Source organism: Salmo salar, chromosome 17 (genome assembly GCF_965601325.2).
Source record: "Salmo salar chromosome 17, fSalSal1, whole genome shotgun sequence".
In the NCBI taxonomy this organism is placed as follows: Eukaryota; Metazoa; Chordata; class Actinopteri; order Salmoniformes; family Salmonidae; genus Salmo; species Salmo salar.
This window is the reverse complement of record NC_138307.1, coordinates 81,129,682-81,143,636: the sequence shown is the minus strand read 5'-3', so window position 1 is coordinate 81,143,636 and position 13,955 is coordinate 81,129,682. Positions and strand designations below refer to the sequence as shown.

The following is a 13,955-nucleotide window of genomic DNA, read 5'->3' as shown; positions in this document are numbered from 1 at the left end:
TCTGAAACCTTACATCTTCAAAGAGTATGTTAAATAATCCCACAGTACCTCCTCCACCCACCCTTTTATGAACTAACACTCAACATCATTTCCCTTTTACTAGCACTGACTTTGCTGAGCTACTTTATTGAGGAAGAATGTACTGACTATGACTGAATGCACTAATTGTAAATTGCTCTGGATAAGAGCGTCTGCTAAATGACTAAAATGTAATGTAAAAAATTGGGTTTTTCAAGAGCAACAAACTTGACTTTTAAAAGAACAGATAGATACTCTATTGTTGGGAAAAAATGAAGGAAAGAAGAATATAAATTGTGGAGTGAGTCAGAAACTCAACCATCATCCACTTGACTTTCAAAGAGAAGATACTACCCTGCTGGCCTGGCGTGCATAGAGCCTGTTCAATGTTTCATGTGTTGTGGAGTAGGGTAGCTATTATTATTTATTTCTGGTAAGTGTGCCTCTAGTCTAGCACGACCAGGAAACACCAAAGGCCTCTACCGTCTGTAGTTTCTCTCTCTCTCTCTCTCTCTGCCTCTCTCTGCCTCTCTCTACCTCTCTCTACATCTCTCTCTCCTTCTCTCTCTCTCTACCTCTCTCCCTCTCTACCTCTCTCTACCTCTCTCCCTCTCTCTCCCTCCCTCTCCCTCTCTCCCTGGCTGGCCTTCCTTTAATCAATAATAGGTGGTCTGGTCAAGATACACTGTTGTTTATCCACCCACAGCCTTATGAATATCCTTCAGGACTGTTGATGCTAGATCAGAATAATCAAAGCACAACTGTAATGTCATGCAAATGGATGCACACCTGTTAGAATGTATGAACGATGCCTGCACCACCTCCAAGCTTGGCTTGAGACTTTACTGAACAGAGTGAAATAGTTTACAAGTATTTAAATCTTCTCTCTCTCTGGCCTCATCACACCAAGTGGAGCATCGGGCCTCATCACACCAAGTGGAGCCTTGGGCCTCATCACACCAAGTGGAGCATCCCACCAAGTGGAGACTCGGGCCTCATCACACCAAGTGGAGCATCAGGCCTCAACACACCAAGTGGAGCATCGGGCCTCATCACACCAAGTGGAGCATCGGGCCTCATCATACCAAGTTGAGCATCACACCAAGTGGAGCATCGGGCCTCATCACACCATGTGGAGCATCGGGCCTCATCATACCAAGTGGAGCATCGGGCCTCATCACACCAAGTGGAGCATCAGGCCTCATCACACCAAGTGGAGCATCGGGCCTCATCACACCAAGTGGAGCATCGGGCCTCATCACACCAAGTGAGCATCGGCCTCATCACACCAAGTGGAGCATCAGGCTTCATCACACCAAATGGAGCATCACACCAAGTGGAGCATCACACCAAGTGGAGCATCACACCAAGTGGAGCATCAGGCCTCATCACACCAAGTGCAGCATCGGGCCTCATCACACCAAGTGCAGCATCGGGCCTCATCACACCAAGTGCAGCATCGGGCCTCATCACACCAAGTGGAGCATCAGGCATCACACCAAGTGGAGCATCACACCAAGTGGAGCATGAGGCCTCATCACATCAAGTGGAGCATCGGGCCTCATCTCACCAAGTGGAGCATCACACCAAGTGGAGCATGAGGCCTCATCACATCAAGTGGAGCTCGGGCCTCATCACACCAAGTGGAGCATCGGGCCTTAAGCATGTGTATTGATGTCTGAGACTGCCATTATATTAACAACACACCTAGATATGCTGCCATTGTATTAACAACACACCTAGATATGCTGCCATTATATTAACAACACACCTAGATATGCTGCCATTATATTAACAACACACCTAGATATGCTGCCATTATATTAACAACACACCTAGATATGCTGCCATTATATTAACAACACACCTAGATATGCTGCCATTATATTAACAACACACCTAGATATGCTGCCATTAACAACACACCTAGATATGCTGCCATTATATTAACAACACACCTAGATATGCTGCCATTATATTAACAACACACCTAGATATGCTGCCATTATATTAACAACACACCTAGATATGCTGCCATTAACAACACACCTAGATATGCTGCCATTATATTAACAACACACCTAGATATGCTGCCATTAACAACACACCTAGATATGCTGCCATTATATTAACAACACACCTAGATATGCTGCCAGTAACAACACACCTAGATATGCTGCCATTAACAACAAACCTAGATATCTTGCCATTAACAACACACCTAGATATGCTGCCATTAACAACACACCTAGATATGCTGCCATTAACAACAGACCTAGATATGCTGCCATTAACAACAGACCTAGATATGCAGCCATTGTATTAACAACAGACCTAGATATGCTGCCATTAACAACAGACCTAGATATGTTGCCATTAACAACACACCTAGATATGCTGCCATTAACAACACACCTAGATATGCTGCCATTAACAACACACCTAGATATGCTGCCATTAACAACAGACCTAGATATGCTGCCATTAACAACACACCTAGATATGCTGCCGGTCTTCCTACCATATGGAGAGTGATGGATATACCCTTCCTGCATACCTTGACGTAATTTCATATAACAGAATTTCACAAATTGCTGGGGTTACAACTCTACTACTGCGACGTCCACTTCCCCCCCAGTGTTCACCCCCACTTCACCCCCAGTGTTCACCCCCATTTCACCCCCAGTGTTCACCCCCACTTCACCCCCAGTGTTCACCCCCACTTCACCCCCAGTGTTCACCCCCACTTCACCCCCAGTGTTCACCCCCATTTCACCCCCAGTGTTCACCCCCACTTCACCCCCAGTATTCACCCCTACTCCGCCCCCAGTGTTCACCCCCACTTCACCCCCACTTCACCCCCAGTGTTCACCCCCACTTCACCCACAGTGTTCACCCCCAGTGTTCACCCCCACTTCACCCCCAGTGTTCACCCCCACTTCACCCCCAGTGTGCACCCCCACTTCACCCACAGTGTTCACCCCCAGTGTTCACCCCCACTTCACCCCCAGTGTTTACCCCCACTTCACCCGCGGTTTTCATTTATGGATCAAAGAAGACAGTTTATCAAATCAAATCACATTTTATTTGTCACATGCGCCGAATACAACAGGTGTAGACCTTACCGTGAAATGCTTAGTTACAAGCCCTTAACCAACAACGCTGTTCAAGAAATAGAGTTAAGAAAATATTTACTAAATAAATTAAAACATTTAATAAAAAGTAACACAATAAAATTACATAAAAATAACAAGGCTTCTTAATAAGACTATTTGCATTGACACCCCCCCCCCCCCCCCCACACGTACTGTACATATTACCTCAATGAACTATTTTAATGTTGCTCTTTCATTATTTGTTATTTTTCAATTTCTTCTTTTTGAATTAATTATTTTTTACTTCAGTTTATTTTAGTAAATACTTTCTCAACAGTTTTTGTTCTTAAAACTGCATTGTTGGTTAAGGGTTTGTAAGTAAGCATTTCACTGTAAGGTCTACACCTGTTGTATTCAGCATTTCACTGTAAGGTCTACTACACCTGTTGTATTCAGCATTTCACTGTAAGGTCTACTACACCTGTTGTATTCAGCATTTCACTGTAAGGTATACTACACCTGTTGTATTCAGCATTTCACTGTAAGGTCTACTACACCTGTTGTATTCAGCATTTCACTGTAAGGTCTACTACACCTGTTGTATTCAGCATTTCACTGTAAGGTCTACACCTGTTGTATTCAGCATTTCACTGTAAGGTCTACACCTGTTGTATTCAGCATTTCACTGTAAGGTCTACTACACCTGTTGTATTCAGCATTTCACTGTAAGGTCTACTACACCTGTTTTATTCAGCATTTCACTGTAAGGTCTACTACACCTGTTGTATTCAGCATTTCACTGTAAGGTCTACTACACCTGTTGTATTCAGCATTTCACTGTAAGGTCTACTACACCTGTTGTATTCAGCATTTCACTGTAAGGTCTACTACACCTGTTGTATTCAGCATTTCACTGTAAGGTCTACTACACCTGTTGTATTCAGCATTTCACTGTAAGGTCTACTACACCTGTTGTATTCAGCATTTCACTGTAAGGTCTACTACACCTGTTGTATTCAGCATTTCACTGTAAGGTCTACTACACCTGTTGTATTCAGCATTTCACTGTAAGGTCTACTACACCTGTTGTATTCAGCATTTCACTGTAAGGTCTACTACACCTGTTGTATTCAGCATTTCACTGTAAGGTCTACACCTGTTGTATTCAGCATTTCACTGTAAGGTCTACACCCTGTTGTATTCAGCATTTCACTGTAAGGTCTACACCTGTTGTATTCAGCATTTCACTGTGAGGTCTACTACACCTGTTGTATTCAGCATTTCACTGTAAGGTCTACTACACCTGTTGTATTCAGGTGCATGTAAAAAAGAAACAGTTTGAGGTGAGTAATCACTGTTCTGGTGTCCAGAAGAGTTGGTTCAGAGCCTGTAAAACAGCAGCCATCCCTCCAGCGCCAATTAGAGAGAGAGAGAGAGAGAGAGAGAGAGAGAGAGAGAGAGAGAGAGAGAGAGAGAGAGAGAGAGAGAGAGAGAGAGAGAAAAGAAAAGAAAAGAAAGGGAGAGAGGAAAGAGGGAGAGGTATGAGGGAGAGAGGAAAGAGGGAGAGGTATGAGGGAGAAAGGAAAGAGGGAGAGGTATGAGGGAGAGAGGAAAGAGGGAGAGGTATGAGGGAGAGAGGAAAGAGGGAGAGGTATGAGGGAGAGAGGAAAGAGGGAGAGGTATGAGGGAGAGAGGAAAGAGGGAGAGGTATGAGGGAGAGAGGAAAGAGGGAGAGGTGTGAGGAGAGAGGAAAGAGGGAGAGGAGAAAGGGAGAGAGGAAAGAGGGAGAGGTGTGAGGGAGAGAGGAAAGAGGGAGAGGTATGAGGGAGAGAGGAAAGAGGGAGAGGTGTGAGGAGAGAGGAAAGAGGGAGAGGAGAGAGGGAGAGAGGAAAGAGGGAGAGGTGTGAGGCAGTCTGCTAGTTTACCTATTGATTCCTTAAAAGCCTTTTCTCATTATTGCCCAGTGCAGGCCAAGGTGGCCAGCTGTGATGGGCTGGGGGAATTTAAAGGGTTAATGGTGTTTACCAGTTTTAAATGAGAGAGCTGGGGTGTTTGAGTCACCACTAGCAGTCCTGTTTGTTGTTTCTTTCTCCAGTAAGCTTTCAGAAGAAGCACGCTAAGACCGAAAAAACAAGTCTACCAACGGCAGGTGAGGACGGGAGATAAAGGTTGCCATTGACAACCGAGAGGGGGTTTACGTGCCCTGTCAGTACAGTACGTGCCCTGCAGAAGAGCATTTTAGAAATATTATGGAGGCATCTATTGGACAGGCTACATTAACTACAGCCTTCAGTGGTGTGAAGTTTTCCCCTACATTATCTAAAGCCTTCAGTGGTGTGAATTTTCCCCTACATTATCTACAGCCTTCAGTGGTGTGAATTTTCCCCTACATTATCTAAAGCCTTCAGTGGTGTGAATTTTCCCCTACATTATCTACAGCCTTCAGTGGTGTGAATTTTCCCCTACATTATCTACAGCCTTCAGTGGTGTGAAGTTTTCCCCTACATTATCTACAGCCTTCAGTGGTGTGAATTTTCCCCTACATTATCAACAGCCTTCAGTGGTGTGAATTTTCCCCTACATTATCTAAAGCCTTCAGTGGTGTGAAGTTTTCCCCTACATTATCTTAAGCCTTCAGTGGTGTGAAGTTTTCCCCTACATTATCTTAAGCCTTCAGTGGTGTGAATTTTCCCCTACATTATCTACAGCCTTCAGTGGTGTGAATTTTCCCCTACATTATCTACAGCCTTCAGTGTTGTGAAGTTTCCCCTACATTATCTACAGCCTTCAGTGGTGTGAATTTTCCCCTACATTATCTACAGCCTTCAGTGTTGTGAAGTTTCCCCTACATTATCTACAGCCTTCAGTGGTGTGAAGTTTCCCCTACATTATCTACAGCCTTCAGTGGTGTGAATTTTCCCCTACATTATCTACAGCCTTCAGTGGTGTGAATTTTCCCCTACATTATCTACAGCCTTCAGTGGTGTGAATTTTCCCCTACATTATCTACAGCCTTCAGTGGTGTGAATTTTCCCCTACATTATCTACAGCCTTCAGTGGTGTGAATTTTCCCTACATTATCTACAGCCTTCAGTGGTGTGAATTTTCCCCTACATTATCTACAGCCTTCAGTGGTGTGAATTTTCCCCTACATTATCTACAGCCTTCAGTGGTGTGAATTTTCCCCTACATTATCTAAAGCCTTCAGTGGTGTGAATTTTCCCCTACATTATCTACAGCCTTCAGTGGTGTGAATTTTCCCCGATTATCCTTTTCCCCTTCCTCCCTGTCTTAGGATGCAGAGACGATGTCCCTTGCCTCTCCTCTCCTCGCTTATCCCTCTCCTCGCCTCGCTAGCGGCCTTGCCGGCCCGAATCAGAGGAACACGAGGGAGGGAAACCAGATTGGTTCAGAATGAATTATTAACGTCACCTTCATGGAAGATTAAACTAATCCATCCACATGTTGCCAGGACTTCTCCTGAACACTACTGCTACTGAACAAAGCTCTACCCTCTGAACACAGCTCTATCCTTCTGAACACAGCTCTATCCCTCTGAACACAGCTCTACCCTCTGAGCACAGCTCTACCCTCTGAACACAGCTCTACCCTTCTGAGCACAGCTCTACCCTTCTGAGCACAGCTCTACCCTCTGAGCACAGCTCTACCCTCTGAACACAGCTCTATCCTTCTGAACACAGCTCTACCCTCTGAACACAGCTCTACCCTCTGAACACAGCTCTACCCTTCTGAACACAGCTCTACCCTCTGAACACAGCTCTACCCTCTGAGCACAGCTCTACCCTCTGAACACAGCTCTACCCTCTGAGCACAGCTCTACCCTCTGAGCACAGCTCTACCCTCTGAACACAGCTCTACCCTTCTGAACACAGCTCTACCCTTCTGAACACAGCTCTACCCTCTGAACACAGCTCTACCCTTCTGAACACAGCTCTACCCTTCTGAACACAGCTCTACCCTTCTGAACACAGCTCTACCCTTCTGAATACAGCTCTACCCTTCTGAGCACAGCTCTACCCTTCTGAACACAGCTCTACCCTTCTGAACACAGCTCTACCCTTCTGAACACAGCTCTACCCTTCTGAATACAGCTCTACCCTTCTGAACACAGCTCTACCCTTCTGAACACAGCTCTACCCTTCTGAACACAGCTCTACCCTCTGAGCACAGCTCTACCCTTCTGAACACAGCTCTACCCTCTGAGCACAGCTCTACCCTCTGAGCACAGCTCTACCCTCTGAGCACAGCTCTACCCTCTGAACACAGCTCTACCCTTCTGAACACAGCTCTACCCTCTGAACACAGCTCTAGCCTTCTGAGCACAGCTCTACCCTTCTGAACACAGCTCTACCCTTCTGAACACAGCTCTACCCTTCTGAACACAGCTCTACCCTTCTGAATACAGCTCTACCCTTCTGAGCACAGCTCTACCCTTCTGAACACAGCTCTACCCTTCTGAACACAACTCTACCCTTCTGAGCACAGCTCTACCCTCTGAGCACAGCTCTACCCTTCTGAACACAGCTCTACCCTTCTGAACACAGCTCTACCCTTTTGAACACAGCTCAACCCTTCTGAATACAGCTCTACCCTTCTGAACACAGCTCTACCCTTCTGAACACAGCTCTACTCTTCTGAACACAGCTCTACCCTAATGAATACAGCTCTATCCTTCTGAACACAGCTCTACCCTTCTGAACACAGCTCTGTCCTTCTGAGCACAGCTCTATCCTTCTGAACACAGCTCTACCCTTCTGAGCACAGCTCTACCCTTCTGAACACAGCTCTACCCTTCTGAGCACAGCTCTACCCTTCTGAACACAGCTCTACCCTTCTGAACACAGCTCTACCCTTCTGAACACAGCTCTACCCTTCTGAACACAGCTCTACCCTTCTGAACATAGCTCTACTCTTCTGAACACAGCTCTACCCTAATGAATACAGCTTTACCCTTCTGAACACAGCTCTACTCTTCTGAACACAGCTCGACCCTAATGAATACAGCTCTATCCTTCTGAACACAGCTCTACCCTTCTGAACACAGCTCTAGCCTTCTGAGCACAGCTCTATCCTTCTGAACACAGCTCTACCCTTCTGAACACAGCTCTAGCCTTCTGAGCACAGCTCTACCCTTCTGAACACAGCTCTACCCTTCTGAACACAGCTCTACCCTTCTGAACACAGCTCTACCCTTTTGAACACAGCTCTACCCTTCTGAATACAGCTCTACCCTTCTGAGCACAGCTCTACCCTTCTGAACACAGCTCTACCCTTCTGAACACAGCTCTACCCTCTGAGCACAGCTCTACCCTTCTGAACACAGCTCTACCCTTCTGAACACAGCTCTACCCTTTTGAACACAGCTCAACCCTTCTGAATACAGCTCTACCCTTCTGAACACAGCTCTAGCCTTCTGAGCACAGCTCTATCCTTCTGAACACAGCTCTACCCTTCTGAACACAGCTCTAGCCTTCTGAGCACAGCTCTACTCTTCTGAACACAGCTCTACCCTTCTGAACACAGCTCTACTCTTCTGAACACAGCTCTACCCTAATGAATACAGCTTTACCCTTCTGAACACAGCTCTACCCTTCTGAGCACAGCTCTACCCTAATGAATACAGCTCTACCCTTCTGAACACAGCTCTGCATAAGCGAGAGAGAGAGATATAAGATTGGGTTTTATTAGTCACATGCACAGGGACCCAGATGTAGTTGCAGGGTACAGTGAAATTCTTCAGCTGCGAGCTCCGACATTGCAGGTGTGAATAAAACATGCAAATGAAACAATACAAACTTTAACAATAGTATATACATATTTACAACAAAAGAGAAAGAGAGAGAGAGATCATCTGGGCGAGAACAGTTTAGTAATACAGTAGACCTGATCGGCAGCTGTCTGTTACCTCCACTGTGTGGACAGGAGAAGACTAGTTGTCTGTTACCTCCACTGTGTGGACAGGAGAAGACTAGCTGTCTGTTACCTCCACTGTGTGGACTGGAGAAGACTAGTTGTCTGTTACCTCCACTGTGTGGACAGGAGAAGACTAGCTGTCTGTTACCTCCACTGTGTGGACAGGAGAAGACTAGCTGTCTGTTACCTCCACTGTGTGGACAGGAGAAGACTAGCTGTCTGTTACCTCCACTGTGTGGACAGGAGAAGACTAGCTGTCTGTTACCTCCACTGTGTGGACAGGAGAGGACTAGTTGTCTGTTACCTCCACTGTGTGGACAGGAGAAAACTAGTTGTCTGTTACCTCCACTGTGTGGACAGGAGAAGACTAGTTGTCTGTTACCTCCACTGTGTGGACAGGAGAAGACTAGTTGTCCGTTACCTCCACTGTGTGGACAGGAGAAGACTAACTGTCTGTTACCTCCACTGTGTGGACAGGAGAAGACTAGTTGTCTGTTACCTCCACTGTGTGGACAGGAGAAGACTAGTTGTCTGTTACCTCCACTGTGTGGACAGGAGAAGACTAGCTGTCTGTTACCTCCACTGTGTGGACAGGAGAAGACTAGTTGTCTGTTACCTCCACTGTGTGGACAGGAGAAGACTAGTTGTCTGTTACCTCCACTGTGTGGACAGGAGAAGACTAGTTGTCTGTTACCTCCACTGTGTGGACAGGAGAAGACTAACTGTCTGTTACATCCACTGTGTGGACAGGAGAAGACTAACTGTCTGTTACCGCCACTCTGTGGACAGGAGAAGACTAGTTGTCTGTTACCTCCACTGTGTGGACAGGAGAAGACTAGTTGTCTGTTACCTCCACTGTGTGGACAGGAGAAGACTAGTTGTCTGTTACCTCCACTGTGTGGAAAGGAGAAGACTAACTGTCTGTTACCTCCACTGTGTGGACAGGAGAAGACTAGCTGTCTGTTACCTCCACTGTGTGGACAGGAGAAGACTAGCTGTCTGTTCCCTCCACTGTGTGGACAGGAGAAGACTAGTTGTCTGTTACCTCCACTGTGTGGACAGGAGAAGACTAGTTGTCTGTTACCTCCACTGTGTGGAAAGGAGAAGACTAGTTGTCTGTTACCTCCACTGTGTGGACAGGAGAAAACTAGTTGTCTGTTACCTCCACTGTGTGGACAGGAGAAGACTAGTTGTCTGTTACCTCCACTGTGTGGACAGGAGAAGACTAGTTGTCCGTTACCTCCACTGTGTGGACAGGAGAAGACTAACTGTCTGTTACCTCCACTGTGTGGACAGGAGAAGACTAGTTGTCTGTTACCTCCACTGTGTGGACAGGAGAAGACTAGTTGTCTGTTACCTCCACTGTGTGGACAGGAGAAGACTAGCTGTCTGTTACCTCCACTGTGTGGACAGGAGAAGACTAGTTGTCTGTTACCTCCACTGTGTGGACAGGAGAAGACTAGTTGTCTGTTACCTCCACTGTGTGGACAGGAGAAGACTAGTTGTCTGTTACCTCCACTGTGTGGACAGGAGAAGACTAGTTGTCTGTTACCTCCACTGTGTGGACAGGAGAAGACTAGTTGTCTGTTACCTCCACTGTGTGGACAGGAGAAGACTAGCTGTCTGTTACCTCCACTGTGTGGACAGGAGAAGACTAGCTGTCTGTTCCCTCCACTGTGTGGACAGGAGAAGACTAGTTGTCTGTTACCTCCACTGTGTGGACAGGAGAAGACTAGTTGTCTGTTACCTCCACTGTGTGGACAGGAGAAGACTAGCTGTCTGTTCCCTCCACTGTGTGGACAGGAGAAGACTAGTTGTCTGTTACCTCCACTGTGTGGACAGGAGAAGACTAGTTGTCTGTTACCTCCACTGTGTGGACAGGAGAAGACTAGTTGTCTGTTACCTCCACTGTGTGGACAGGAGAAGACTAACTGTCTGTTACATCCACTGTGTGGACAGGAGAAGACTAACTGTCTGTTACCGCCACTCTGTGGACAGGAGAAGACTAGTTGTCTGTTACCTCCACTGTGTGGACAGGAGAAGACTAGTTGTCTGTTACCTCCACTGTGTGGACAGGAGAAGACTAGTTGTCTGTTACCTCCACTGTGTGGACAGGAGAAGACTAGCTGTCTGTTACCTCCACTGTGTGGACAGGAGAAGACTAGCTGTCTGTTCCCTCCACTGTGTGGACAGGAGAAGACTAGTTGTCTGTTACCTCCACTGTGTGGACAGGAGAAGACTAGTTGTCTGTTACCTCCACTGTGTGGAAAGGAGAAGACTAGTTGTCTGTTACCTCCACTGTGTGGACAGGAGAAGACTAGTTGTCTGTTACCTCCACTGTGTGGCCAGGAGAAGACTAGTTGTCTGTTACCTCCACTGTGTGGACAGGAGAAGACTAGTTGTCTGTTACCTCCACTGTGTGGACAGGAGAAGACTAGTTGTCTGTTACCTCCACTGTGTGGACAGGAGAAGACTAGCTGTCTGTTACCTCCACTGTGTGGACAGGAGAAGACTAGCTGTCTGTTACCTCCACTGTGTGGACAGGAGAAGACTAGCTGTCTGTTACCTCCACTGTGTGGACAGGAGAAGACTAGCTGTCTGTTACCTCCACTGTGTGGACAGGAGAAGACTAGTTGTCTGTTACCTCCACTGTGTGGACAGGAGAAGACTAGCTGTCTGTTACCTCCACTGTGTGGACAGGAGAAGACTAGTTGTCTGTTACCTCCACTGTTTGGACAGGAGAAGACTAGTTGTCTGTTACCTCCACTGTGTGGACAGGAGAAGACTAGTTGTCTGTTACCTCCACTGTGTGGACAGGAGAAGACTAGCTGTCTGTTACCTCCACTGTGTGGACAGGAGAAGACTAGCTGTCTGTTACCTCCACTGTGTGGACAGGAGAAGACTAGCTGTCTGTTATCTGCACTGTGTGGACAGGAGAAGACTAGCTGTCTGTTACCTCCACTGTGTGGACAGGAGAAGACTAGCTGTCTGTTACCTCCACTGTGTGGACAGGAGAAGACTAGTTGTCTGTTACCTCCACTGTGTGGACAGGAGAAGACTAGCTGTCTGTTACCTCCACTGTGTGGACAGGAGAAGACTAGCTGTCTGTTACCTCCACTGTGTGGACAGGAGAAGACTAGCTGTCTGTTATCTGCACTGTGTGGACAGGAGAAGACTAGCTGTCTGTTACCTCCACTGTGTGGACAGGAGAAGACTAGTTTCTTCATACATGGTATTAGCTTCTCGCTTTGCACTCTTTGTTGTTGTGGAAGTGAGACCAATAAAATAATAATAATAATAACAATAATAATATAAAGAAGGGTTAAAAACCCAAATAAAAAAGTCTGCAGTCCTCAGCTGACAGTACCTACCTTCTGTTGAAAAGGTCAGGGTCTCTGATCTTGGCGTCCCTGTCGTAGACAAAGTGTTCCTGTGTGATGGTGACGCTGTGGTCCAGACTGTAGTTCTTACTGATGGTCACAACAGGATAACCCATCTGGAGGGTCCAGCAGTCCATCACCTCCTTAATGTTGATGTCCTTCCCTTCCTTCTGCATGGCCTGGGGGGATATGAGGAATCAATTAACCAATTAACCATTTAATCAGTCAGACATTGGTCTGTCGGTCAAATCAAATCAAATGTTATTGGTCACTTACACATATCTTACAGATATCCAGATAATGCTTGTGTTTCTAGCTCCAACAGTGCAGTAATACATAATGCTTGTGTTTCTAGCTCCAAAAGTACAATAATACCTAATGCTTGTGTTTCTAGCTCCAACAGTACAGTAATATATAATGCTTGTGTTTATAGCTCCAACAGTACAGTAATACAAAATGCTTGTGTTTATAGCTCCAACAGTACAGTAATATATAATGCTTGTGTTTCTAGCTCCAACAGTACAGTAATATATAATGCTTGTGTTTATAGCTCCAACAGTACTGTAATATATAATGCTTGTGTTTATAGCTCCAACAGTACAGTAATACCTAATGCTTGTGTTTATAGCTCCAACAGTACAGTAATACATAAAGCTTGTGTTTATAGCTCCAACAGTACAGTAATACATAATGCTTGTGTTTCTAGCTCCAACAGTACAGTAATATCTAATGCTTGTGTTTATAGCTCCAACAGTACAGTAATATATAATGCTTGTGTTTCTAGCTCCAACAGTACAGTAATATATAATGCTTGTGTTTATAGCTCCAACAGTACAGTAATACCTAATGCTTGTGTTTATAGCTCCAACAGCAAAGTAATATATAATGCTTGTGTTTATAGCTCCAACCGTACAGTAATACCTAATGCTTGTGTTTATAGCTCCAACAGTACAGTAATACCTAATGCTTATGTTTATAGCTCCAACAGTACAGTAATATATAATGCTTGTGTTTCTAGCTCCAACAGTACAGTAATACCTAATGCTTGTGTTTCTAGCTCCAACAGTACAGTAACATATAATGCTTGTGTTTCTAGCTCCAACAGTACAGTAATACATAATGCTTGTGTTTCTAGCTCCAACAGTACAGTAATATATAATGCTTGTGTTTACAGCTCCAACAGTACAGTAATACCTAATGCTTGTGTTTATAGCTCCAACAGTACAGTAAAACCTAATGCTTGTGTTTATAGCTCCAACAGTACAGTAATACCTAATGCTTATGTTTATAGCTCCAACAGTACAGTAATACCTAATGCTTGTGTTTCTAGCTCCAACAGTATAGTAATATATAATGCTTGTGTTTATAGCTCCAACAGTACAGTAATATATAATGCTTGTGTTTCTAGCTCCAACAGTACAGTAATATATAATGCTAGTGTTTATAGCTCCAACAGTACAGTAATATATAATGCTTGTGTTTATAGCTCCAACAGTACAGTAATATATAATGCTTGTGTTTCTAGCTC

At 45.4% G+C, this 13,955-nt stretch overlaps 1 protein-coding gene across 1 annotated transcript in view; it reads right to left on the bottom strand.

Moving 5' to 3' along the window:
- LOC123731884 (thyrotropin-releasing hormone-degrading ectoenzyme) overlaps positions 1 to 13,955 on the bottom strand; it is a 464,288-nt gene that overhangs the window by 110,507 nt on the left and 339,826 nt on the right. The window contains exon 9 of the mRNA XM_082964249.1: positions 12,419 to 12,606. Coding sequence (XP_082820375.1) covers positions 12,419 to 12,606 — 188 coding nt within the window. The remainder of the gene's footprint in view (positions 1 to 12,418; positions 12,607 to 13,955) is intronic.